At 34.7% G+C, this 26,984-nt stretch overlaps 3 protein-coding genes across 4 annotated transcripts; 1 reads left to right on the top strand and 2 right to left on the bottom strand.

Annotated features, from left to right (window-relative positions):
* Positions 1-3,875: 3,875 nt before the first annotated feature.
* Positions 3,876-7,194, bottom strand: LOC147394905 (L10-interacting MYB domain-containing protein-like). Its single transcript, XM_086454810.1, has 4 exons — positions 6,157-7,194; positions 4,538-6,069; positions 4,229-4,457; positions 3,876-4,152 (listed from the first exon to the last, which is right to left on the bottom strand). Exons 1-2 carry the CDS (start codon positions 6,289-6,291, stop codon positions 5,434-5,436), a joined length of 771 nt encoding a protein of 256 aa, XP_086310936.1. The 5' UTR covers positions 6,292-7,194; the 3' UTR covers positions 3,876-4,152; positions 4,229-4,457; positions 4,538-5,433.
* An 8,600-nt stretch (positions 7,195-15,794) lies between these two features.
* On the top strand, positions 15,795-18,095 carry LOC147394906 (glycosyltransferase family 92 protein RCOM_0530710-like). The gene has a single exon (XM_086453559.1). The coding sequence runs from the start codon at positions 16,034-16,036 to the stop codon at positions 17,870-17,872; it is 1,839 nt and encodes a 612-aa protein (XP_086309685.1). The 5' UTR covers positions 15,795-16,033; the 3' UTR covers positions 17,873-18,095.
* Positions 18,096-18,490: 395 nt separating this feature from the next.
* LOC147394907 (uncharacterized) lies at positions 18,491-23,799 on the bottom strand. 2 transcript variants are annotated; one of them, XM_086453561.1, is made up of 4 exons: positions 23,709-23,799; positions 23,300-23,476; positions 19,705-20,919; positions 18,491-18,948 (listed from the first exon to the last, which is right to left on the bottom strand). In XM_086453561.1, the coding sequence occupies exons 1-4, from the start codon at positions 23,721-23,723 to the stop codon at positions 18,913-18,915; spliced, it is 1,443 nt and encodes a 480-aa protein (XP_086309687.1). In that variant the 5' UTR covers positions 23,724-23,799; the 3' UTR covers positions 18,491-18,912. The 2 variants fall into 2 exon arrangements, with proteins under 2 accessions (XP_086309687.1, XP_086309686.1); XM_086453560.1 differs by lacking the exon at positions 18,491-18,948 and adding an exon at positions 18,971-19,608.
* Between the last annotated feature and the right edge of the window lie 3,185 nt (positions 23,800-26,984).

The following is a 26,984-nucleotide window of genomic DNA, read 5'->3' on the forward strand; positions in this document are numbered from 1 at the left end:
AATGAAAAGTTACGTGTGTCCAAGAGACTGTCAATATCAAGGTTAAAGTTTATAATCGTTGATTGATTTGAGAATCAAAGCTTAGAATCATTCTAAGATGCTCTGCCCATGGATACAACAAAACTAATACCCATTAATATGGACAAACAAAATGTGTTGATTGAGGATTATTTATATAATTTTCCATTAATCATCTAAACGTTTTATAATATTAGTCTTCCTATTTATAATCTAAGATTGATTTAAAAGCATCTAAGGTTACGCCAGTCAACAAAAAAACAATAAAAAAGTGTCGGCTTATATATTTTAGGGAAAATTACTTAAAAGAGTCCTGGTTTTTTGACACCTTCGACCTGTCATCGACTAGTACCATAGATTTTCCCTTTGAGATACACCATTGTACATCCCCATAAATATGTGCAATTGTGTATCCCGAGAAAAATAATATATGATTCTAGGCTTTTCGCGCATGTCACGTTAGGGTTGGGGGTTGTATGAGGGCGTGTGTTAGAGGGGGCGTCAGAAAAATCATTATTCTTAAAAGGACCTTGGTGGAAGGATTTCTTCTAATTAGTCTCCAAGTTTTAAGACTTCTCTTAATAGTCCATTTAATAAAACATGTTGGTATCTGAATCCCACTCCACACATCTCTTACGATTGAAATTGCCCTTAACATTTGCACTCACCATTTTCATCTTTTTTTTTTTTATAAAAGATTTTCAACATCCTAGTTGAGCTTCAAAAACTCCATGCAGATAGAAAGGATTTGAGAAAAAAGAAAAAATTATTTTCAAGGGTTTGTCGAGCATTTTGAAGATGTATGTAAAAAGTAGGGATTTTTTTTTTACTTCGTTTTTGGATGAAAATCAATCAAGGATGGTTCTTTTGGTTTGAAATTATCTAACACAAGTGGGTTTTACCACTTGTTAATCTCGATCTTTTTATGTATTTTGTCGGAATAACTCGTAAAACGAAAACGAGTGGGTTTTACCAGCATCGACCTCACCACTTTTTTTATTTTTGGGTTCAACATTTTTATTGTCAGAGTCAACTTTTTTGAAAAAAAATTGTCGAACTCAACAATAAAAATTAGTGAGCTCAACAATAAATAAAATTGGTGAGTTCAACACTAAATAAAAATTGGCGAGCTCGATAACAAATTGGAAAAAAAAAATGGTGAGCTCGACACTGTAATTTTTTTTTGAATCTTGGTTTTGTTCTTCATTTTTTTATTTTAAATTGTTGAAATAGATCAAAAAATACATCTAAATGTTCAAAATTAGAAGTATATCATTTTCATTCGTTATTCATGATAAAAAATCGTCAGAAATGACAGGAATTACGGTTGAAAAACTTAAGAGTATGTGAAGAAGATGAAGAAAATGGTAGTTTAGGTATTTCAAAAATATTATATCCTGATACGAGGTTGAGGGATCATTATGAAAAGAAAATTTTACTAAATGGACTATGAAGCAACTGCTCAAAATTGAGGGACTATTAAAAAGAAATCCCTATGTCAGGGTCTTTTTAAGTAATTTTCCTATATTTTATCGGTGACATAGTTAGTAAATTCGCGATTGATTTGCGAATAAGACAAATAATGCTCTTCTCGATTAAAACTATCGTTGGTTTAAAAGATTTAGATTAATTTGCGGATCTTTGAATCCCAACGAATAGAACACAATTTGTATGTATATTCCGTAAGTATTTTCATGTTCTCAATTTTTAGTTCTCACTTTAAAATTCAAGAGAAGGGAAAAAAAAAAATCTTAAGTTGAAAATTGCCCCCACTGCCCACTGTGAGTTTACTCGTATGTCGTCTGCCGTTCGGTGAAATTTCCGTCGTCAGATTGTTAATGACCAAAATTATCTTTAGTCTTAAAATTAAATCTTTAATTGCGAATGTATATTTTATTGGATAAATGTGATTGCGGATTGTTTATTTAAGATATTTTAAATTTAAGTAATGATAATTTGATTAGTAGATGAGAATTGTTAGGTCATATCATATGTTATATATATATCCGAATTTTTGAAAGTTTTAAAAAGTTGTTGGATCCGAATCATTCTTGAACTATTTTTGTATCGTATTTTTACCATCCTATGTTTTTCGTCGAATTTTCGAACGAATCAGTGCATCGCTATTCCGAATGGTACCCGATTTATTTTCATACCGTTTTTTTTTTCCATCCATTGAATTGCTAACTATGATTGATGGTGTAGAAAATTAAAATTAAAGGGCAGAGAAGAAGAAGAGAATCCTTGTTGACTTATCTTCTTAGGTGCCACGTGGCAATTTGTTGATGCATTGATCTATTGATTATTAATCAAATCAACGATATAAGATGGCCAGTATAATTTCTAACATCATATACAGTAAGTCATGATAGACCCACTATAAAGGGTGGGTCCATCACAAGGCTACATATCAATGGAATTCAAGCATAGTTTTAAAACTCGTTGAATAGCCTCGACTCACTTGGATTCAAGGTGACTCAACACCAAATTTTGATGCCAACTCAATTATGTATATCAACTTGTCAACGCAGTCGAGTCAGCTCAAAAGACAGTCAGGTTAGAAACTCGATTGATTTATACATTGGCCCCGTTTGATTCAGCTGCCTGAATTTGCTGTTAGCTTCTGCTGTCAGAATCTGCTGTCAGAAGCTGAAACACTGAAAAGCTTGTTTGTTACAGCTTCGTAAAAGTGCTGTGCTGTTGACCAGAATCTGGTAATTATTGTTTGATACAGCTTCTAGAATCTGCTATTTAGGGTAAAATGACCAGAATACCTTTAAGGTTGATAGAACACTCAAAATGCATAAAAAATTACCAGAATACCCTTATAAATATATAATTACACTAAATATATATAAATATAATAAAATTATATAAAATTTTTTAAAAATAATTGTATTAATTTTAAAATATTTATAATTCAAAAAAAAATTATAGAAAATTTTATAATTCTACAGAAATTTCAGCAGCATCTCCTCTTAAAAATGGACATATAAAATTTTCCTGATAAACAAAATACCTGCATAAAACGCAATTCAACATTCACATTACATCATATATACATAACATATCCACATCACATCATATATACATAACACATCCACATAACTTCTAATTTACATTCCGACATCATTTAAACATAATAATCATAGTTAATATAATAAGTAAAATTGAAATAAATAAAAACATGAAAAATATACATCCAACAAATGCATATAAAATATATTTTTCATTCTTCTTATTTGACTCCGTTACTTTATCTTGATGAACATTATCATTGATAATGTCAACTTCATCTGCCCACACAAAAGACCCTGCATGTCTCTATAAAGTAAAATAACACATGAATTAATATCAGTCTCACCAAATATAAATATGCGCCCAACATTAATATCAATATCATATTACCTACCAAGATGGACACCTATAAAACATCCTCCCATAATTTTCTTTTGTTTTAGCTGTGATTAATGTCATCACTCGACCACATGAACAACATGGTGGATACGTATAATTTGCCATCAATGCTATTCATCATACACAAAGAACATAAATAAATAAATAAGCATAGAATCTTCGAAATATAATTAAAAATAGTATAATCTTTATTTCAACATCGAAGAACAGTATTTATAATTACAATACAAAGTAAAAAAAACTAATATGAAAATGCATCAATGATTGCCAGTAAAAATGGCATCAGCTATTGAATCCCTATGCATTTTCATTGTTTGTTGACTCTGACGACCTACTGATGGAGGAACTGGATACTCTTGATCAATGATCCCGTCTTCTTCCTCTTCCATTGCTCTTTCTTCCTCGAATCGAATAAATTCTTCATCGGCAATCCATGTTTTCTGATAAAATTGTGCAATGCCATGCAGGCCACAACAATGTTTCGTTGTTTATCCAAATTATAAGAACGCATCATCTTCAAGATAGGCCATTTTGCCTTCAAAACCCCAAAGGTTCGTTCAATCACATTCCGAAGTGAAGAATGTAAATGATTGAACATTTCTTGTCGACCATTTGCCCGTGACCTCCGATAGTCTTGTAGATGGTATCGAACACCTCGGTAAGGTGCGAGATAACCTTCCATGAGCGGGTACCCAGCATCTACCAGATAGTATTTACCTATTATCCAAAAAAAATTTATATTGCCTAATCTTGAATATAAATATATATAATTGACAAATTTTTAAATACAGACCTGGTGGAGGATATGGAAAATTTAAATTGGGAGTATTCAATGTCTCAAGGAAGACCCGTGAATCATTCGCCGATCCTTCCCAACCAACTACAACATGAGTGAACAACATGTCAAACGAACATGTTGCCATTATATTTTGCGTGAGTCCCTTATGTCCTCGATATTGCATTTGGTCTGCTATTGGTACAAATGCACTAACATGTGTTCCATCTATCGCTCCAATACAATCCTACATATTTTTTTAATTATATTAATCTATAAACATTAATAAAACAAATATATTTAAAGTGTATGTATATGAGAAATTACCTTAAAATATGGCAAAAAACGAGGATTGTTACGGATGTGCGGAGAGACTTCATTGAGGTCGGGAGGTACAATCAAGGACATTGACAAGTTCACAATCGCCAAAAGAACTATGTTGAAGTACTTGCTAACCGTTTCAAGTGAATGAACAAAACGATCTGCAATTACTCTTTGTCCTTGATTATGTCCTATTATCAATAGGAACATCGCTACTTGTTCCTGAATAGTAACATATCGTTGCATCTTTAGCAGACCCCGTTCCTCCAAAATGGAACATAGATTCACAAATACATGACTTTCCATTCTAAACAATGAGTGGCACGTCGTATTATCATTCAGTGTTTTCCGCACAAAATCAATCCCCTTGAACGGACAATTACTATGTTCCTCCCTATCTAAGACATTCGCACAATAAAATAAAGAACCTAGGATGGCTCCTCTCGTGCCTATATTTAAAACACTTGACCCAACAGTATTATTGGTATCATCATTTGAATCCATAGTATCAGTAGTATCAACAGTATTTGTGCTATCAACATCTGAATCCATTTGACCTGTTTATGGATCCATATTAGTTGTATATACACCCAACTTACAATACACAATAAAATGATATCCACCACATACAACAAAACTCATTATCCACAATATTAATCACAATAAACATTCAATAGTGTAAATAACATCCATCTATAGGAAAATATAATATATGTCTAACAAAAATTAACATATCCATCTAACAGAGTATATTACATCATAGTAATGCAAAAAGTAACCAATGTATATTGCACCCTATAGGTGCATCATCAAACCAACATAAATATAAAAGTAACCAAGTATATTGCACCCTATAGGTGCATCCCAAAACCAACATAATATAAAAAAACATGAAAAAATGTCTAACAATCTCTCCCAGCTAGATAATCAGTCATCTCGCTCTCTAACCACCTAAGACGAATATCTGTTGATCGTAACCCACAAAAAATCTCTCTGAATTGCTTGTTTTTCATAAACATCTTCAATGCAAAATGATAGAGATCACTGTTGGGGGTTATATCTGTTAGCTGGTCTAAGAGGTCGATTGACTCTTGAATAGTGCCTTTCTTAACAGATGTCTGATTGATAGAAGCAGATGTCTGATTGTTAACTGCATCTACGAGCTTCACCAATGATTGGCCAATTAGCATAGCAGGAGTCATCTTCTGCCTACGACCCTGAGATTGTAGAGTATCGCCACTTCTGCGTCGAACAGGATCTGTGGGTGGGGGTACAGTAGCGGTAGCATCATCCCCTAACTCATCAGCATCATCAGGAGTAAAGTCTAGAGGTGTCTGAGACTCCGGGGGCAAGGTCTCCATGACATCTTCTAGATCATCCCCAAGATTATCTGGTTGGTTTACTGATGTAGATGGCATTGTACCAGATGCAGGCGACCACATCCGGCTACCAGTAGCATATGTGCCTCCGAAGATTACATCTAATTGCTTCGCAAACATCAAAGGCTTCGATCGAAATATTACATCTTTTGGATGATGCTTTAAAAAATAAAAATTCTAAATTATATATAAAAGAAATAAATAAAATTTAAATAAATAAAATAAAGAAGTAACAAAAAAATATACCTCTAACCACCCATCCCACCACTCCTCACTTGCATCTAATATACCAGTCTCAACATCATAAGAGACGCCAGTATTTGTGCAAATCTTATTCCAACGTCCCCATAGTCCCTTTTGTCTATCCCACTTATTTTTCATTTGCCCTCTATCATAGTAAACGCCAGTTATCCTTTTAAACTCCTTCACCAATGTTTCATATATCTTATCAAGTACTTTATGTGGTCTCCTCCCCTTTTTAACTAATTCATAGCATATTTCGACCCAAACTTCATGTTGTTTGGGTGTCCAATCTGCTTTCGCATTCTTTGAATTGTTATTTCCATCTGTTAATGGTAATAACAACAGAAGTACATGGAACAGAACATGTCATATTCTACTTCAACTTTATCATCAACCTTTGACTGTACAGAGTACAGTAATTGATGTGTGTGTGTGTGTGTGTGTGTGTGTGTGTGTGTAAGTTAAAGAAAAACATTCATAATTCAGTTCAAACTTCAAACAATAGTTTGGAAAATATACATTGAAAATCTCCTTTCATATGGGTTTGTTTCCCTTTGTTCACTCCTTCCATCCCATAACCTTGAAGAGGATCATAAACATCTTGAGTTTCACCAAAATCAAAAGGCTTGAGAAAATACAAGGCGTTTTCCATTCTTGATATCAAAACCAATCAGTGAGCTCATTTGTCGATTAAAAGATTAGTTTTCTTGATTAAACTCTAACTATTATAACCATTGTCATGGATGAGGTGATTCACCAAGAACAACTTGGCAACTCATAGTTTAATCTATGATTAAGTAAATAAATCCATCTAATATATATTTCCAATCGTTTAGTACTTATATCGGTCTCGGAGACCACGTACATTTTGAGTCCAAATACATTTTGAAGGTTACAACCAAACAATAGTTTGGAAAATATACATTGAGAATCTCCTAAAAACTTCAGCCAAACAATAATAGACATACAAAAAAGTGAAGAAACTAAAGAGAAACAAATGATCTAAACAAGATAAGATATAATAGAAATTAATACAGGAGAAGGTGTTATGGCCTGAAGAAAAATAAGAAGGAATGGTGTATTAAAGTACATAAAAAGAAGTAACAAGAAAGCCTAATGAAAATCTGTTCTTTATTTGAGTTGTTTTTTTTTTTTTTTTTCATTTTCATTTTCAGATTGTGCAGATCTACAGAAAAAACCAAGCTTAAGATTGAGATAAAAAAATTAAGAGAAAATCAGTGATATTTTCAACTATGAATCATGCACAACATCAAGGAATTACAACTACAGAACAATCTATACTGAATCAAAATTTAGAAAATAAAATTTGAGATCAAATTAAATGCTTCACTAAAGATCATAAAGTATCCATAAGAAATCACATAGAAAAAAAAAATTAGAGAGCTATTCAATCGATCACGAGCTTTAACATCAAATGACATTGAAAGAAATAAGAAGAAGCCCTAAATTTCGAAGCAAAAACAGCGGAGAGGGGATCAACTTTGCTTACCTACTAAGCAGAAATGTCGAGAGGAGAAGACGGATCTGAGCGAAGCTCTGTTGAGAGAGATGTGCGAGAGAGAGATAGAGTGAGAGCTTTGCAAGAGAGGGATCGGTGCGAGATCAAATCGAACGGCTGTGTGTGATGTTTGTCGACCGAGAAGAGAAGAAAATAAGCTGAGATCGAGACCTAGAGATAGAGAGAGAGGAGTGCGACAGAGAGAGGAGTGCGAGAGAGCGTCTGTGAGATGAGGTTTGAAGTTTTCTGTCGAACGAGTGGGTTCTGATCAGCTTTGGTCGAACGAGAGAATAGAGACGATGGATAAGGGCAAGATCGTCAATTCGCATGAGCCGTTTATTCGGTGAATAATTCCCCCGCAAACGCGAATAAAAAAGCGGTTCGAAAGAGCTTCTCTAATTTGCGTTTCAAAACGCAATTCCGAAACGCAATTTCTTAACGCATATTTTACCAAACGGTAATTACAGTTGGAAACGCAGATTTTAGATGCAAACGCACTAAAATCCGCGGTTTGAAGCGGAAACAAACAGCACCATAATATTTTGTGGAGAACACAAATAAAATGTTTTTATTTATTTTTAAATATTTATAAATTTAATATATTTTATTTGATTTGTTTGAAGCAATTTGAGAGTTGTCGACTTGAATCGAATTTTAAAACTATCAATGCAAGCAATATTGATAAAAAAAAGAGTCGTGATAATCTGACTACCTCACGTGGCAAACTCAATTGACTAGCTAACATGATAAGCTTGGGAACCGTAGATCTGTGCTCCCAGGATACATGGTTCCCTCAAGATACATTTTTTTAATGGGGAAGTGCAGTCGTGTATCCCGAGGAGCGTAGATTTACTTTTTCCAAACTTGTCATGTCAGGGTAGTCAATTGAGTTTGTCACGTGGGGTAGTCAGATTATCACGATTCATTAAAAAACTCACACATGTGACTTGTGAGGATAGTAACAAAGGAAATCCATACTCACGTTGTGGTAGGAATTAATTTCTTCACATAGGCTATTACAAAGGAAAATACCTTAAAGGATCCTCATGGAAGGACTTCTTTCTAAATAGTCTCTAAGTTTTCAATGGTTGCTTGGTAGGACGTTTAGTAAACTTTTTTTTTACTAAATGGTCCTTGGACCTCATTTCCCACATTTCTCACTATTGAATGTCCTAACCATTTGAACTCATTATTTTCATCCAAAAATTTTGACATCTCAATCGAGTTTCAGAGACCATTACGTAAAAAAGAAGAAAAAGTAAATTTCAAGGATTTTTTTCAAACATTTAGAAAATGAACATAAAAAATTAAGATTTTTATTCTTAGTTTTTGAATGAAAATCAATCAATAATGGTTCTTTTGAGTTGAAATCATTTAAACAAGTCGTTATCTCAAGTTTTTAGTCGATCTTTCTATGTATTTTAGTCGAAAAATCTCAAAAATTAAAAATGGGTAGGTTTTACCAGTGTCAAGTTCACCACATTTTATTTTAAAAAACGGTGAACTCGACAATAATTAAAAAGGCATCGAGTTTGATAGTAAAAATTATGAGCTCAACAGCACCAAGGACCATAGTGACAAAAGTCGCTATTTGGGAATAATTCATCAAGGAAAAACTTCGAAAAAAATCAAGAAAAATTGAAAAAACAAAAATATTATATAGGATATATGAAATTTTAGGTTTTTTTTATTCTTAAGTAGCTGTGTGGGTAGTTGAGTGCGATTGTGTGAGTAGTTGAGTGCTTGAGTTCATGTCAAACAACAAAATCCATTTTCTTTCCATTTTATAAGAATAAAGTTGCTTTATTCTTTATTTCTTGTAAAATATATTGTGAGTAAGGCTAGTCTTACTAACAAAAATTAAATTTTAATTCTTATTGAGCATCCAAAAAAATGATCTGGTGCCACATAGAAGTAGAAGACAAAATTGTATGAACTTTGAAATAAATAAATAATTTTTTTTTTTAAAGTTGAATATTAATTTGAATTTTTAGAGTTCACTAGTCATCCATTTTCAAAATTTTGGATCAAATCGAATTTTTTTTTGCCAATGTGGTATTCTATTTGATCTCAACGACCCTTTATAAGAGTTGAAATATTGCTAATTAAATAAGGAAAGATTTTTTCTAATAAAAAAATTTATTACTAAAAAATCCTTTTATAACAACTTGCTTGAAAACTAAGTCAAACCCACCATTTTGAAAAAACAGTCATGTTGCATGATTATCTGTGATTATTTAAAAACTCATTGTTTTCTTCAAAATATCACCATTTTAAAAGAAAAAATCTTGATTTAATCGATTGACCAGAATATCACGAATAAATCATGATTTTTATCACTATGCGAGGGACCATTAAGAAAGAAAAGTTTACTAAATTTCCTATCAAGCTAATGCGCAAAAGTTAGGTACTATTTAGAAAGAAACCCTTTTACAAGGGTCTTTTAAATAATTTTTCTTTATTATAAGCATATCCTCCCTTTGAGAGATTGACATTCTAGGGTAAGGAAAATTGTGAATTTTGGGTGGATTTTGTTAACATGTGACCTAAGGGACCGTTAAGGTCCATTAAATATACTCTGAAAACAAGCATTTTAGTAGTATTTTTTTTATAAGAAAATAAAATTTCAAGATATAATTTTTATAAGAAAATAAATTTTCAAAGTGTATTAAATGCACCTTCAATTATGTCCTTATGCAGATGTTAACAAAACCCATTTTGAATTGTCCATCACAATGGAAAAAAATCCTTGAAATGGCTATTTCATTTCAAAATTATAGAATTACTCATGTGTTTGTAAGGTTGTATCCCAAATATTAATTAAAATGTAAGGGCGTGAAATAAACACAAACAGTCACATGTAATATATTACAAATAGGGTTCATTTGAATTTTTTTTTATATGACTAATTAGGGTTGGTAATAGGTCAGGTGTGGGTCGGATAAGACTTCTACCGACTCCAAATACAAATAAAAACATATACACTCATACTTGATTTTTTACCTAAATTTTAGGATAATACCCAAATCAAAATTTTACCCTCTCGGTCAAAATAAATTTTTTTATTTTACTTTAATAATAAAAATTTAATTATTTACATATATTTTTATATATAAAATATGAAATTGTACTTTTGTTGCTGGATAAGATATGATGTATATTCATATCCGACCTTACAAATTTTTTGACTAAATGGGTATCAGGTAATGTTTTTTTTCAATAATTTATGAATTTTAAATTTTTTTTATTTTATTTATGATTTATATAAAATAATATTTAAAAAATATAATTTAAGTCAAATTTATTGAATGAGATTATACGACATCTTTTAGTGGAGATGGGAGAAAATGAAATTCGAATACCAAACGATCCAAATAGTGTGTTTGTAACAGATTCGATAGGACTTATCTTTCGTCCCAGGTGTCACTATTTCTTGAATTCCCTCTTGGACATAAAGTTGGATCATAGAAAAGTCCAAGAAAATTTACGTGTGGTTCTTGGATTCTAAATTGAGGTGCGGAGACCAAGCTGCCTTTGCCAAATTGGTCAACCGGTTTAGGTAGTATTTGATAGGTTTCTTCTGGTTAGATTCCTTTTTTTTGTTTATTTATTTATTTATTTAAATTTAAATGTATCTCTATGGATCTTGACCTAAATCTTCTAAAAATTAATAAATTATTTAAATATCCTTATTTTCAAATCCATACTGTTCAAGTTGTATGGTAATAATGTATTTTACTATTTTCTTTAACCTCAAAGTTTCTATCTCCTTCAAACCTTTAGACAATATAAGAATTTTGGGTAAATTAATTAAAAATAATATTTTTATTTTTATTTTTAATAATAAAAAAATTCAAGGGGTAAATATTAAGGAGTAGTTGAAAATGAGGGCATTAAAGTTTTTTTCTATTAATCTCTTTGATGAGACCAAGGTCAATATGTATGTCATGATTATGAAAAACACGAGGGCTTATCTCAAAATATTCACTAAAATTCATGGGTATTTCTATAATATCAACATTCACTGACCTAAACCTTTTAATAATTATTTTTTAGTAAAAATATTTAATATTCAAAAAAAGATTAGTCATAAAAAAATAAAGATTCGTGTTGGAGTGGTTGCGAAATTGCATTTGACATTGTGTTGACATGGAGGTGTGCACACAGAAGATTAGATTTTTTTTTCTCTCGTATCTCAAAAAAACATCTATAATTCTATGCACACCTCCACATCAACAAAGTGTCTAACGTAATTTCGAGGTTGGTAAAGATTTAGAGGCTTTAGATCAAGGTAAATTTTCAAGTATAGCAACTCGAAACGATTTAGATTATCAACAGATGAAAACGACGACAAGTAAGGACTGTCAGACACAAATCTCCAAGTGAAACCTAAATGATAGGATGAGATGTAACATTATTTCATATGTACTAAGCATGTGAAACTATTAGTTCACGAATTTTTTATGCAAACATGTGTCGACATCTCTGTAATTACTAATAGATCAACATGTATTACAATCAAAGATCTTATAATTAAATGCAGTAGTAAGTATAGATCAATCACACATCGATGACCAGGGATCGGATTAGTTAAGTTGACCAAGATTAGTTGGACTAAAATTTGTGTGTGGGCAAGTGAAGCACCAGATAATAACTCAAAGACACTGTGAGCCCTTCAAACCATATAAATTTGGGTCAAATAATACTACACGCAACTATATTTTATAGGTAACATTTTATTAAATTTGATTGTTTTCTTTGTGATAAAATATGACAACATCTCACCCTCTATCCTATTTTTTTTTTCTATTTCCTTAAATAGTGTTTTTATCACCTCATGATGCTTACCTAACACAAACACGTAAGACACGGGTCCTACTACTGTTCATAATTGTGTAGGATCAAACTCCTTGTTTAGGAAATCCAACGGTGGTGAACTAATGGGTCCACAACATAGTGACCATTGCATTTGTAGGGTAGATGAGAAAATCAGGGTTTTGGGTTGATGTGGAATACATTGAGTCACTTGGGTAGGGTTCTCATCAATCTTTATCTGATCGAATTTCGATAAGATAAAATTGGATTGGATCGGATCAAATCTTGTTTGGTGAAAATATATGAAAATATTTAGTCTCTCTCTCTCTTTTTAAATTTTTTTTTAATTCTTAATTTTATATTATAATGAGAGCGTCCGGACTTACGTTAGAATGGGGGGATTGGATGAACTAGGGCCTGAACCAAGGCATATGAGATCCTTACTTTGGCACATGCAACACTTGCACATCACAAACACCAGGTAAGTGAGGGAATACCCTCACGGGTGGCCTCGAGGTAATATTGCTCATTTTGGATATCGAACAACCAACAAACTCTCACTACTTATTGGATTCGAAATTGTCATTGAGTCACCTCCTCGGGGTTAGGCAACTTAGTTTCTAACTAAGTAAATCATTTGGCCCTAGTCTAAAGTTTGTTCAGAAAAAAATAAGATTCAATTTATAATATAAAAAAAACATAAAAATATACAAGTTGGAAGGCATCTCGAGCACTAAATGTACAAGATTTTGTATTTTTAAATAAAAATATAACGTGATTAGTAAAATGACATCAAATCAATCAAACTACTAGATATCGTAATCTCATGCGTACAATATATAATTTGATATTTCACCTATTTATCCCATTAAAAATATGGATAGGGATACAAGAAATGGAGAGATTCATGGATGGATCCAAGGAGAAGGGAACCGGAATTGTATGTGTATCAAGAGATTACTCTAATAAATTGACTCATAGAGTCCGAGGCTGTAATCGACAATTGAAGTGATGCACCCCATAACAAATATTTTTTTACTTTTCTTTATCTCCTCTATGTGATTATATGTTAAATTATCATTTTGAAGATGTAACTTAAGATAATAACGCTTTGTTTGGATTGAGAGAAATGAAGAGGAGTGAAGAGAAGAGAAATGAATCACTTTTCTCTTATTTCTCATGTTAGGAAGTTTAGTGAGAAGAGAAAAGAATGCTATGGAGAGTAATAAGAAAAAAAATTGCTCAATTTTGTTCTCATCCAAATTGGAGTGATTTGAGACGAAAGTGAGGGAATGCGAACACATTACTTTCTATTGTTTTCTATCTATCCAAAAAGGATCGAGAGAAAGTTGTTTTCTATTTTTTTTTTCTTCTCTTAGTGTGTTCTCTTCTTTTTTCTTCATTTCTCTCAATTCAAATGAACTGAAATGATTGTCTCGACCAATATTTCAAAAATCAATGAAACACTGATTTTTTCAAATATTATTTTTCTATAAAAACAAATGAAGATAATTTAACCCTGAAGGGTTGGCTCAATGACAATTTTAGACTGATAAGCAGTTAATGCCTATAGGTCGTGAAGGGTTGGCTCAATGGTAATTTCTGACTGATAAACTATTAATGCATGTAGGTCGTGAGTTCAGTAGCCAATATGAGCATTAATTCCTCAAGGGCCACCCACGAGGGGGCACCCTCACTACCAAGTGCATGTTATAGGCAAATTCCAGGGATATTCGATTATAAAAAAAAATGAAGATAAGTTATAGAGTCGTGCTAGAATGACCTCAGCAGGAGACATCTCGTGACGTGATGACACCTGTTTGAACGTAGATTCATTTTCTTCGAGATATGCATGCCCATAAATACATTTTAATCGTATCTCAAATAAAATATATCTATGATCATGCACACGTCACCCCATTAAGATGTCCCCAGTATATCCCCATTGAGGTCACTCCAGCATTAATCTAAGTTATATATATATTTTAATTAATGTAAATCAATCAGACCAAATCGAATCATGTCTTGTCACAATCACGATCGGATAAATGGTTCAATTTGCCCAAACTTTTATCATCAAAATTTGAATTAGATCAAATCCTTTTGGTACCAAAATCCAGATTCCGAACTCCAAATGCTTCGACGACCAAAGAAAACAGAAGGAGAACGCGCTTCCCATATTCTACTAAGCCGGTGAATTAATAAGTAAATAAATGCTTTATTTTAAGAATCAAATAAATATTCTCTGATCATCATCATTACATCTGATGCAGCCACGTGGTACCACATACTTTTTCTATGTTAGCGTAAAACACGTAACATGAGGTGGAATAAAGTTCAACCTATAACTGCGGACAAAAGATTCCAATAGTCGGCAAAAAAATGATATTTAGTTTTAGCTCCTTGAAAAATACTATCAATTAATCTATACGTAATTTACAAGTTTAATTGTATATCCCTAAATTTTCAGAAAATTAACAAAAACTCCCTTGTGAATTGCCAACCAAGGTGAATTTTGAAGGTACAAAATAATACTATTTAGGCAAAACACGTGATACCAATCGGTTTATAAAATATAAATCTCGACTATAAAAGGTATTTTAATGAATTGGAGGGATTAGGATTCCTTCAAGGTTCAGTTTAGTTTTTTTTTTTAAGGGGAGTAGGGATATAAGAATCACTAATAATTTTCTAGCTCGAAATTTTTTATTCGATTTGTATTCTACTGACATGGCAAGGGCACAGAATTGTTGATCATTTTCATGTGTATCCCAAAGAAAAAGATCGCTCTAGAAGAAAAGGGGACGTATGAGGACTATCACGAAACAAATAAAAAATTGATATAACATGATTATTCTGAATATTAAGAATAGTTATCTAAAGTCTAAGGAAATAATCGTTAAATTCAAGATAAATCTTGTAAACAAATTCTTGTATTTATTTATTTATTTATTATTATTGATATTTTTTATTTTTATCTGATTGACCTAAAAATATCTGCTTATTAGAGGAATTCGAAAGATTTCTTGTATCCGAAAATTTTCCACCAATGACGATGGATTGATTATGACAAGTGTCGGTACCCGTTAGTCAAAAAAATTAATAAAATACCCATTAACAATTAGTCATGTGCTATGATTACCAATCTTCACAAAGTCAGATAAATTCACCAAACTAAAAAGGGGCATTTCATTTAATTTTATAAAATAAAGGAGGTCTTACGAATTACCTTTATTTCTAGGGTAGTATTAACTTGCTTTCATATTTAAAAGAAAGAATTTTCCTTTAAAAAAACAAATTAAGACAGACAGACAGACAGATGGGATTAAAATTAGCAGCTTGGACTCAGCCACTCCTCTCGCTCTCTCTCTTTCTTTCTCGAGTTTCACCATTAACGCGTTCTATCCTACTCTCTCTCTCCTGACACAAACCAGAAAGTAGAGAGCAATTACAGCTTTAATAGTACTTGATTCAGTTGTCTCTCATCAGAGTTGGAGATCTACACACTTTAGATCTAAATTCCATTTCAGTACTTCTCAGCCCTTGATGGCATCCCAACTCCTTCACAAGAGGAAACAATATCTAAGATTGAAATCCACCTCACCTTCCTCTATCTCTACCTTCTCATCCTCTAAGTGGTATACACTCCTCCTTTTCTTCTTCTTCTCTTTCTTCTTCTTGTTTGAGAGTAGTTTTCCAAGTATTGGGTCCAAAGTATTTCGACCAGTTCTCATAGTTTCTCAATTCTCACCCTTATTGGTTAAGGGTTCTTCTTCTAATTCTGAATCATTGTTTCCATTAAAGGTAGAAGAGGGAGTCTTGTTTCCTGACCATGTGTTGTTGCTTGTTTCCAAGAGTGACCAATCTTTACTAAATTTGTATGGAAACAATGAGTTGGATTGCGTTTATCGAATTGAAGAAGAAAAAATATCCAATTTGAGGAATTGGGTCTTTCTCCCTGTGTTATCTGTGGATGATTATGATGAGTTAAGGTCTATTGCTCGATGCCCAGTTCCACCAGCCAATTACTCGGCTTTCGTTAGTTTGCAAAAGCGTGGAAGAAGAGAAGAATTATACGAGGATGATGGGTTTTTAATTGTAGATCGATTGGTTCATTCGTGGGAGAATTTGGCGTATAAGGCGGCTTTGGATGGAGATAAGGCTGTAGTGTTTGTTAAAGGATTGAATCTGCGGCCGGACAGAGCGTCTGATCCGGCACAATTCAGCTGTCATTTCGGTTTGGGCAATTCAGGGAAGAGTAGCGGGTATGTTCTCACGACTCGGGCGGTTACAGTCGCCCAAGAGGTTGTTCGATGCTCGTTGCCTCTTAGCCTTCAAAGATTCCCGGATAAAGTCCATGGAGTCGGGGTCACCATCGGTGTAGCCTCTCATAGTCACGGGAGTCCTCGAGCTGCATTGGGTGGGGAAGCTGATTCGAGTAATCTTCTTGTTCCTTCGGTTGCTAAGCTTTTCCATTCGAATTCTGAAGAACGAAACAAGAAGAATTACGAGCTTTGTGCGTGCACCATGGTGTGGAACCAGGCCTCTTCGCTGCGCGAGTGGATTGTCTACCATGCTTGGCTTGGGGTTGAACGTTGGTTCATCTACGATAACAACAGTGAAGATGGCATCAAAGATGTGATTGATGAGCTCGACCGAGAAAACTACAATGTCAGTAGGCACATATGGCCATGGATCAAGACTCAAGAAGCCGGATTCTCACATTGCGTTCTCAGGGCGAGGAGGGATGAGTGTAAGTGGGTGGCATTCATGGATGTTGACGAATTCTTTTACTTCCCCATACCCACTTCTCAACATCGGACAAAACGTAAATTGGGGTATCCGGGTTACCACTCCCTCCGAACCCTAGTTTCAAATTTCTCGACTTCAAGAACTATTGGAGAGCTTAGGACGGCATGCCACAGCTTTGGCCCATCAGGGCTTAGCGGACCCCCTTCGCAAGGAGTGACAGTGGGGTACACATGTCGGCTTCAGAGTCCTGAGCGTCACAAGTCCATTGTACGTCTAGATGTTCTCGACGAGACCTTACTCAATGTTGTCCATCACTTCCATCTCAGTAGAGGATATAGGTATCTGAATGTGCCGCAGAGCACAGCCCTCGTAAACCACTACAAGTACCAGGTTTGGGAAGCATTCAGGGCTAAGTTCTTCCGAAGGGTAGCCACATATGTTGCTGACTGGCAGGAGAACCATAATGAGGGATCAAAGGATAGGGCACCTGGGCTTGGGACCGAAGCTATAGAGCCGCCCAATTGGCGGCTCCAGTTCTGTGAGGTCTGGGACACGGGTCTCAGGGACTTCATGATAGCCAATTTGGCCGATCCCGCTACTGGAATGCTTCCCTGGGAGGGGTCTCTTCTGTAAGAAAAACTTTTTCGGTGCTGCAGCGTGGTCTGCCCATGTAACACAATTACTCATACAATTAGTGATTCTTTATTTTCATTACACCTTTTCTTTAGCTTGGCCTGGGAATCAGCAAGAAGCAATAGATGTATACAGAGATCTCTTACAAAAATATAATTCTGTAAGGATATCACATGATTTATTGTTCTTATGTTTATTCAATAATTTTATTGATTCATTTTCAGTTAATATTTTCTTCTTCTGTTACATGGAAAGTGTCAAGCACCATCATCATCAAAGCCTGATCACCTCTAAGTTTCTATTAATTTATGTCAACTTCGCCAAAACTAAAGCAAGCACACCCCAAAGAACAACTTCCATGGTATGCAAGAGAATGAAAATCATTTTTTGGTGATGGAAGAGATCTAGATAACTGAAATTGTATCAATAATAATACCCATATTCAAGCATATTGCCCATGCATCAAGACTTGGACATAATCCCATTAAAACTAGATCCACTCAGAGTACTAGGTTTCCACGTTTGCACCTGTATCATTCACTCGTGATATTTTCTTTAGGAAAGACGGATTTGTCTCTTTATTCTTAAGCAGTGAGTGGAATTCACAACAGAAAGCAATGGTACCTTCAACTTCCAAACATATTTGCACATAAAAGTAATAATTGAATTTTGTTTAGAGTCACATTGCAAGATTCATCAAGTTTACAACCATCCATATCAAGAGTATCATGGCCAGTCTGTGCAAAGGCTATATATGAAATAACTAATAGCAGCCAAATGGAAGAAAAATGTGAAACCAAAGGGCTCAAAGATAACAAATAAAATGGAGAAGGACACCGAAAGAATGCACCAATTAGCATAACTTATCGGTGGATATAATGTGCTTACATTGTTACTAAAGACATCCAAACTTTCTCGACTAGCGGACAACTCATTGAGGATCATCAAAGAAATGATTCTCAATATCTACACTGCAAAGGACAGCTTGCCACAGATTCTCCTCAAGCTCAACTTTCTCATCATCGGGTGTGAGGAACAGCCTATGACCACCATTTCTTCTGGGACAAAGAAATGAGCTGTGGAAGAGAAGAAATCCAAGATCAAGCCAAGAATGATCTTAACCATCTAGCAACATAAATATATAAAAGCACAGAATAATCCCAATTGTGGAAAAACTTTTGCAGGAAAGATGAAAGTGAAATCTATTTTGGTCTAATTCGCTCATACAATCATGCAGATGACATGTTCACCTTTGTTGTTATAGCCCGTATAACAATCCAATACGAAGACTTTTTAGCAATGTTTTACCATTCAAAAGAGCACAATATATTAGAAAGTTACGATCATCTAGTTGGCACTAACGAGGAGCTCTAAAACTTGTTTGGATAATTTACCATAGTGTTTCTTACTAAGGGGTGAACAATCCATGAATACTGGGTTCAACCTCCTGTATGTGTGATAATTAACAAACTACCCCACAAGGACCTTAGATTTCCATTCATTGAAATAACAAACCAAGACCAACATAACTTGTCTCAGCTTCAACCACAAGGGGTTGGCCTAGTGGCAAGCCGAGTCTTGATAAGCTCCTCGGGAAGGGTAGGTCAAATGTTCCCACAAAGAAATGAATTCCATGGGGCCGGCCACCCTCCAGTGTCCGTTTGACCCTTGACTCAACCAGTTGCAAGTAGGACTTTCTGAGGGGGCAGTGCATGTGACCGTGGGATTAGTCGAACCTGACAGGTAGGGATACCCATGATAAACCAAAAAAAAACACGTCTCAGTTTCAAACATGCTGACAAATAAATGCAATAGAAGAAAATTCCACAAACCTGACGAGCAACCTGAACCAGTCGTCGACTATCTCGAGACGACTCCATTATCAAGCTAGATTTCTCGGGTTCTGGAGCATCACTTTGCTTCTCACCCGACCTCTTTTTTGAAGTGTTCTTTTCAAGAGACCCGTTCTCATCCGGATTGCTCAAGGATTCCTTCTTGCGCTTCCTTCGAAATGTATACTTGAGATGCCTATCGCTTGCAGTTTGAGTAGGATCACATTTTTTATCATCTTTGGAATCTGAATTCATCAAAGGAACATTACCTGTCTCAAGGTTTGGTTTACAAATTGGAACCCGTGAACTGTTTGTCAAGCCTAAATCGTCTATCAACAAGGTGTCCTCTTTGGTAGCATTATGAACATTTCCTGCTTTAATAACCTCAGCATCAGCTCCATTAACATTCAATGATGACACTTGAGCCAAATGAGATTCTGACTCTTTATGTGCCTCTTCATCAACTATCCTTGATGGATCTCCGCCAGATTCAACCACACTGTTGTCTGTACATGGGTAAGTTTTACAACGAGAAAGACTAGATCGTCCACGACCTTTCATGACTTGTTTGGGGCATAAGGTGGTTATGGTATTTCTATATCTTGATCTTCCTTTTCTGGAAGATAATCTGCGGATGAACTTAACAGCTTGACCTTTGTCACAACCCCTATCTTCCTGCAATAACTCTTTCAACCCATTTTGGTTCTTGTCCGTTAAACCCATGTAGTCATCCTTGGGAGGGGCTATAGAGCAGGTTTCTTCGCCTGTTTCATCCTCTCTAATGGTTGATTCAGTCTGTATAATTCTCTGAGTACACCCAGTTCTGTACATTTCAGGCTTTTTGTTTCTCATCCCCAAGGAAGCTAAATCAGAATTATCCAAATAATTACTCTCTTCTGGAGAACCACTTGGGTGTCCTGTCTGTGTTGATGCATTTTCTGACACAAAACAGCAATTCATGTCTGTGTTTAACACGGGCCCCGGTCCTGAATCCAGAGTGCTATGTGATGCATCTTCGGGAGAAGCGGCACTCCCCTTTACGTCTTCTTCATCGAAAGGTTTCACTGTTTTGTTTTTCATTTTCTCCAATTCATCCATCACTTTCTCCAACTCTGTTCTTAGGTCTCTTACCACATCTTCTGCTTCATGGAGCTGCGCTTCAAGCTCTTCAATCCTTCTTCTTTGATTCAAGGATGAAATTTCCGCTTCAGCTATCTGTAAAATGGTAACACTGTCAACGATGATACTTGAATTCTTTATTAAAACAAACTGGGTTAGAGCATTTACTACATATATTCACATATATGCCTACACAAATATATTCACATCTATTTGCATTATATTCACAATTAATAAATTTGAAACTTGGACCCAAGGACCCAAATGAAAGCATTGCATTGCCTCAAATCCCGGTTGACCACTGAAGCAAATCCATTGAGCTCCAATTTTCAATTAAAAAGTCAGTTAGTTTTTTTTTCTTCTATTTTTTTAATTTTCAAAAAAGAAGGAAGGAGAGGAAAGTAAGCAGTAAGACACGTGAAAAAACACAAATTATTATGCATTAATCTAAAGAATGCTTTATAGCGATCGTATAACTTATATTCAATTCAACTAAAGAATGTCTTGTACTGTTGATATGCGTTGATTCTAACAAACAATCTAAACTTCAAGAGCCAAGCAAAAATATAATGGTACATTATTTATTTTTTAGGTGAAAGCTAGTCAAGGCAGGGTTTTGATCCAGGATCCGTGGCCTTCCCACTTCCAGACTTGCCATTTCATAGAGGTGGCACTTTAAAAATATATATTATCAGTTTATCACTAATTTACAGACATTAATAGTGAACCATCCGATCTTAATAATGTGGGCTTAGAACCATAGCTCAGTTGCTTTGACATATTGAAAAACAACTTTGAGGTCACGGGTTCAAGTCCAACATACCCATAAAAAAACAATAAATATGCAGAAACACACGAGGCTAGCACCAAATGGTCTGGGCACAAGGTGAACTTACTTCAGAAATGCACTTTTAAAAGTCAATATCATCTAAAAGAGTACATACTACATACCGCTCATGCTTGTTAGAGAATAAGATGCATGGGATACACTGTATCATTGTTAGTGTATCTCATCACAAATGGAAGGTGGTGATGGAGATATTTAGAATATATCAATTAGGATATTCTAGAATATTTATATTAGGTAGTTTTCATATATCTTGGTTGATGTAATGTCTATAAATACCCTATTGGGGCTTTTGTAATATTCATCTAAGAATTCTCAATAAAATCAGATTTCTTCAATGCTCTGAATCCAATGGACTCAATTAGCATCAAAGAGCTGGCAAGCACCCCTTTATCAATCATTTTCCAAGCATCAGAGGTAGGAATGCTAAACCCATTTTCCATCCCTATCAAAGTACAACCTGTGATATTGTTGTGCCAACCAGCACTATAGCTCAACCTTCCTAGAGGTACACAAATCCTCTTGAAGAAGACACAAACCATGCCATGGGTTAGCAACAAGAGTCATGCGGGAGTGACCTCAAGATTGTATCTCATATCGAACATCCTGACGTGAAAGTGTGTAGGAACCATAGATGCTTTTTGACTCGTATCTCGATGAAAGCATTTCTGGTTTCTACATACTTTCACGCCAGGATGTGTAATATGACATACAATCTTGAGGTCACTTCAGCATTATTCTAGCAACAATTCACATTCATATTACATATCCAATTGCATCATAGCCGAGTCAAAAACTCATGTAATATATCTATAAATCTAATGCATCATTTTCTTTTACAATATTCTAATTTGATCGAGCAACTAGTAGAGAATTCTATCAGAAGGCGAACATTGAGAATGATTTGATAGCATAACTGAATTCCAGTTTGTACAATAATGAATCCCAAGTACCCTTATAAATTCAAAGTGCACGAACTCTCTCCAAGTTCAGTATATGGAGTTCATCCTTCATTCTTGCTCCATCCCATTTTCTACGAAAAACTTATTTTGATGTTTTTTCTCGATTTTTCCCAAAGTTTGGTTCCAAAAATGTAGCTGACCCCAAATTTTTAAATGAGGATACAATGACAATGAGTGGATGCAAAAAATGCCAAGTTTCCAAAATAATTAATTTAATTCTTCAACGTCATTTGCTCCAAAGCGAGTTCTTTTTTCGTTATTTGATATTGGTTCCCAAGAAAAAAAAAATGAAAATAAAGCTCTTAAGCTACACTTACAAAATCTCCACAAATTATCAACAGGGCGTAACATCTTACTAGGATTTCGAATCAATCGCGAATCAGTTCTAGGAATTAAACTAAGGGAATCAGTAAATGGAATTTAAAAAATCTTTGATTGATCAGATTTTGAAAAAAAAAATGTTTTTTTTTAATGCATCTCATTATACTCCAAACCAAAACTATAATTGAAACAATCCGAACAAACCGATTGATAAAAAAGGTTTCACAGCAGACCTAACTTAACAAATGAGGATCAAATTACATGGAAATATAGAATCCATCTACATACAAATCAACACAATCAGACACATTTTCCTCATATTTTACCAGAAATAAAAAAAAATTACCTTAGAATCCATTATTTGTTTAAGTCGAAGAAGTATATTAACCGATTCCTCCTTAGCTTCAAACAGTTCCTGTTGGAATCGAAGCGCTTTTCGCTCCGAAACCATAATCCGAGAAGCCGCTTCTTTCGCTGTGTTGAGGATTATATCTGCATAAACCTTCTTCAAAGCTTCCATTTTCTGCACAAAAAAAACATCAATTAAAGAGAAAAATACCCAACCAACAAATCAAAGAAGAAAAATGGAGATCAAATAAAATGAGATCGAAAAGCACTTCCAGAAAAATCCAAAATTGAAGAAGAAAAAAAATAAAAACGATTTTTGAAAAATCTAGAGAGAGTGAAAGAGGTTGTGCTGGTGGTGGTGGCGGCGGTTGTTGAAAAGGAGTGTTTGGTTGTTAAGTTTATGTTACCTCGGCTTCTTCCATCCCTTATTTGAGAGCGTTTTTCGGTTCAAATGAAAGAGGAGGTTGTTTTATTTTCTCTTACCATCTCTGTCTGTTACGAACGGAAAGTTCTGTTGTAATTACTTGTTTGCCCTTTTACCCCTTGTTCTCATTTGAAATTACGAAAATACCATGTAATTGCCAAAAATGTTTGTTACTGGGACATAAATTGCTTAGAGATTAATATGAATTCTGATTGACGAATCTCTAGGAACATCTTTCAACACAGTTGTTTGTTCGAGGAAAATCGATGGTTATTTGTACACACAGTGTTACTTTAAGTCACTGTAGTAAAGCTCTTTGGTTTATTATTAAAACGCGGCATATAAGGTAAGAAGAGGCATTTAAAGTGTCAGAATATGGTTATGATGACGTGAGAGTCAAAAGGGCGCTTTATCTTCTTTACGTGGTTCGAGCTAAGATCATTTTAAATTTTGAAAAAGGTTTGCAGGCCCAGCCCGTATAAGAATTGCGTACATATGGGCCGGGCTTGTACCAAGACAGTTTGTTATTGCTTGACCAGGCCCGACCTTTAGAGTTGGGTTTGGGTTTGAGTTTGAGTAATGAAATAAAGTACTCGAGGAAGGTCAGTTTAATTTTTGAAAAAGGTTTGCAGGCCCGGCCCGTATTAGAACCGGGTACGAATGGGCCGGGAGTATACCAAGACAGTCTGTTATTGCTGGACCATTGCCGACCTTTAGAGTTGGGTTTGGGTTTGGGTTTGGATTTGAGAAATAATTTCCTTACTAATTTAATAAAGATTTTAAGCGAAATACCACATTAGCAATCCAACCACATCCCTCTAGGGTAGGAAGAATGCTCAATTTTGTGGATCCTAAAGGATATATTATTTCAAGTTCACCGAATCAATTAGTGGGGTATCTAATTGCTCGTCCATCATGAGATGCAAATGAGGATTTGATGGATTTGATCCTCATTTGATCGAAGCCATTACCAAATCCCAAGGATTGCAATTATCTCTGAAATAAAATAAAACTTGTCTCACACTAGGCCCAATCTCAACCAATCAAACCCTGATCACTTTCGAAGAGGTCATCCAAGTCGTCAGACGTCGGACATTGGCCCTCTTTCATTAGAAAAACACTTGATTAGGGGTATTTATAATAGAATGATGGTGGTGAAGGTTAATAATGTTGGAAAAATCAACATAATTTTCTAGATTTTTGTGATCAAATGGGTCTTTTTGAATTACTATTTAAGTGGGTCCCACACTTTGTTTGGGTGGGCCCTCTTTCATTTATTTAGTTGTTAAAAATTTCTTTTGGGTGAATGAAAAATCGACTTCAAACAACCCCTATTAGCCATAGTTTGTTATATGTGGTTTGTAGAACTATTGAGTTTGTTAGTGAAACTTTTTAGTCCCACATCGAATAGGAATAAGAAATTTGTCTAGTTCTTATATAAAACTTCTCATATCACTTAAGTAAATATGAGAGAGAGACTTGGATAACACCACGCACGCGCAAGAGACTCATGGACTTTAAGAAGGATTTAAACCATTGGTCCAAAAAATCCTCAATGAGTGTGCGTGCACATTATGCACCCCTAGGGGGGGTGCAAATTTTAACAATTTGACTTCAAGTGGGTGTGTGCGACAAGTATCCATCCCACCCTCAAAGCTCTACTCCAAAACATTAATGATTAGTCTGCAGACATGTCTCTCAGGAAGTCCTCCCACGTCAATGTTGCTAGTTGTCTATGTTTACTTTAAATCACGTGAGAACTTTGTCTGAAAAATGATCCTAGAGTGTCTAGGATCAGGTCTTGAGTATCTTTCAACATTTTCTTTTTTGTTTTCTTCTCATCGGAATTATTTCAGATTTGTCGTGGTAAAGAAAGGGAGAATCAACATCCTTGGAAAAGGGGAGTACATCAAGGCCTTATCCCAAAGATGTGGTGTGAGTTGAGCGAATCTTGTTCCCACATTCAATTATATCTAAAGCAATGCTTTCTTGCAATTCGTCGAATGAAGGAATGTGATTCCACCATTCTAAAACGAAGTTTTTTTTTTAATTCAAATCTGTTTGAAATCAGATATGGCTCCATATTCTTATCGATGCCCATGTAATATTATATTTCATGATTGATCATGCTTTTATGAACTACATACCAAAAAAATTACTTAAAAATGATTTTTTTGTTGTTGTGAAAATAGTGTTCACTACAAGGTCACAACAAGCCATATATTACAAAGAACCTTACATAAAAGCTTAGGAAGAACATTTGATCTTCAAATTACAATGAAACAGAACAAGAGGAAAAATTTACAAAATTAAAAGTAATATTGGATCTCACCTTCACAAAGCACTACTACATACAATTCTAGTTGAAGATCAAGATCAATTACCATATTCCTTTATATCTCATAAAATACAGAACAGAGCTATTAAGGAAACCAACACATTAGTTGAGGAGGACTACTTGGTTTGACGAGGTGGAGGAGGCAATATAAATGGGGAAAGCTTCGACGTATCCTTTAAATCATTTTGATTCTTCTCATGAACCCTTCTAATATAATCTGAAGCTTGCCCATCGACATTCATCTCTTCATGAATCAAGTACGAAAACCCATCAGGCTCCATCAAGTATGACGAAGGCTTCGAGCCACTCTCGGATTCTTGTGAACTTTGGCTCCCAAGAACCTTAGGCACCAATGGTACGGCTGATTCCACCACCGCACTTGAGCCCAAGCCCAAAACCGATACCGACCCATGGTTTCTAGATGCAGCTGTGGTTCCTAGGCTCATTTGTGCAAGAGAAAGAGATGAATTCTTGATGATGTTTACAGCAATGTTCATTGATTTGTCCCAAAGGGACTTACTGTTTTGTTTGGCTCCTTTGTTGGTCATCACTCTTCTTTAAGAAGTGATAAGGTTGGTTTTGAAGATTAACAAGCGGTGAGGCTATTTAAACAAAGTTTTGATACTTGTTTTTGAAGAAATGAAGAGAGAAGAGGAGTCTCTCATTGGTTTCTTTTGGGATAGATAAAGAGTTGTGTTTACAGCCTTGATTGCAACAAAAGAATCGCATATCTTACTTTAATCATCATGCAATGACGCCTTCCCAAGGAACACATATTATAATGAGGGTATGATCTAAACTATTAAGAATCTACTGTACCTACTTATGCTTGACACGTGGCAATCACATGATAGTTGGGACCCACCATTTGATCCTCTTTCTTCGATAAATATATAAATAGTGGTGATAATATGACTCCCA

Source organism: Akebia trifoliata, chromosome 9 (genome assembly GCF_017979445.1).
Source record: "Akebia trifoliata isolate Shusen 1 chromosome 9, ASM1797944v1, whole genome shotgun sequence".
NCBI classification, from domain to species: domain Eukaryota; kingdom Viridiplantae; phylum Streptophyta; class Magnoliopsida; order Ranunculales; family Lardizabalaceae; genus Akebia; species Akebia trifoliata.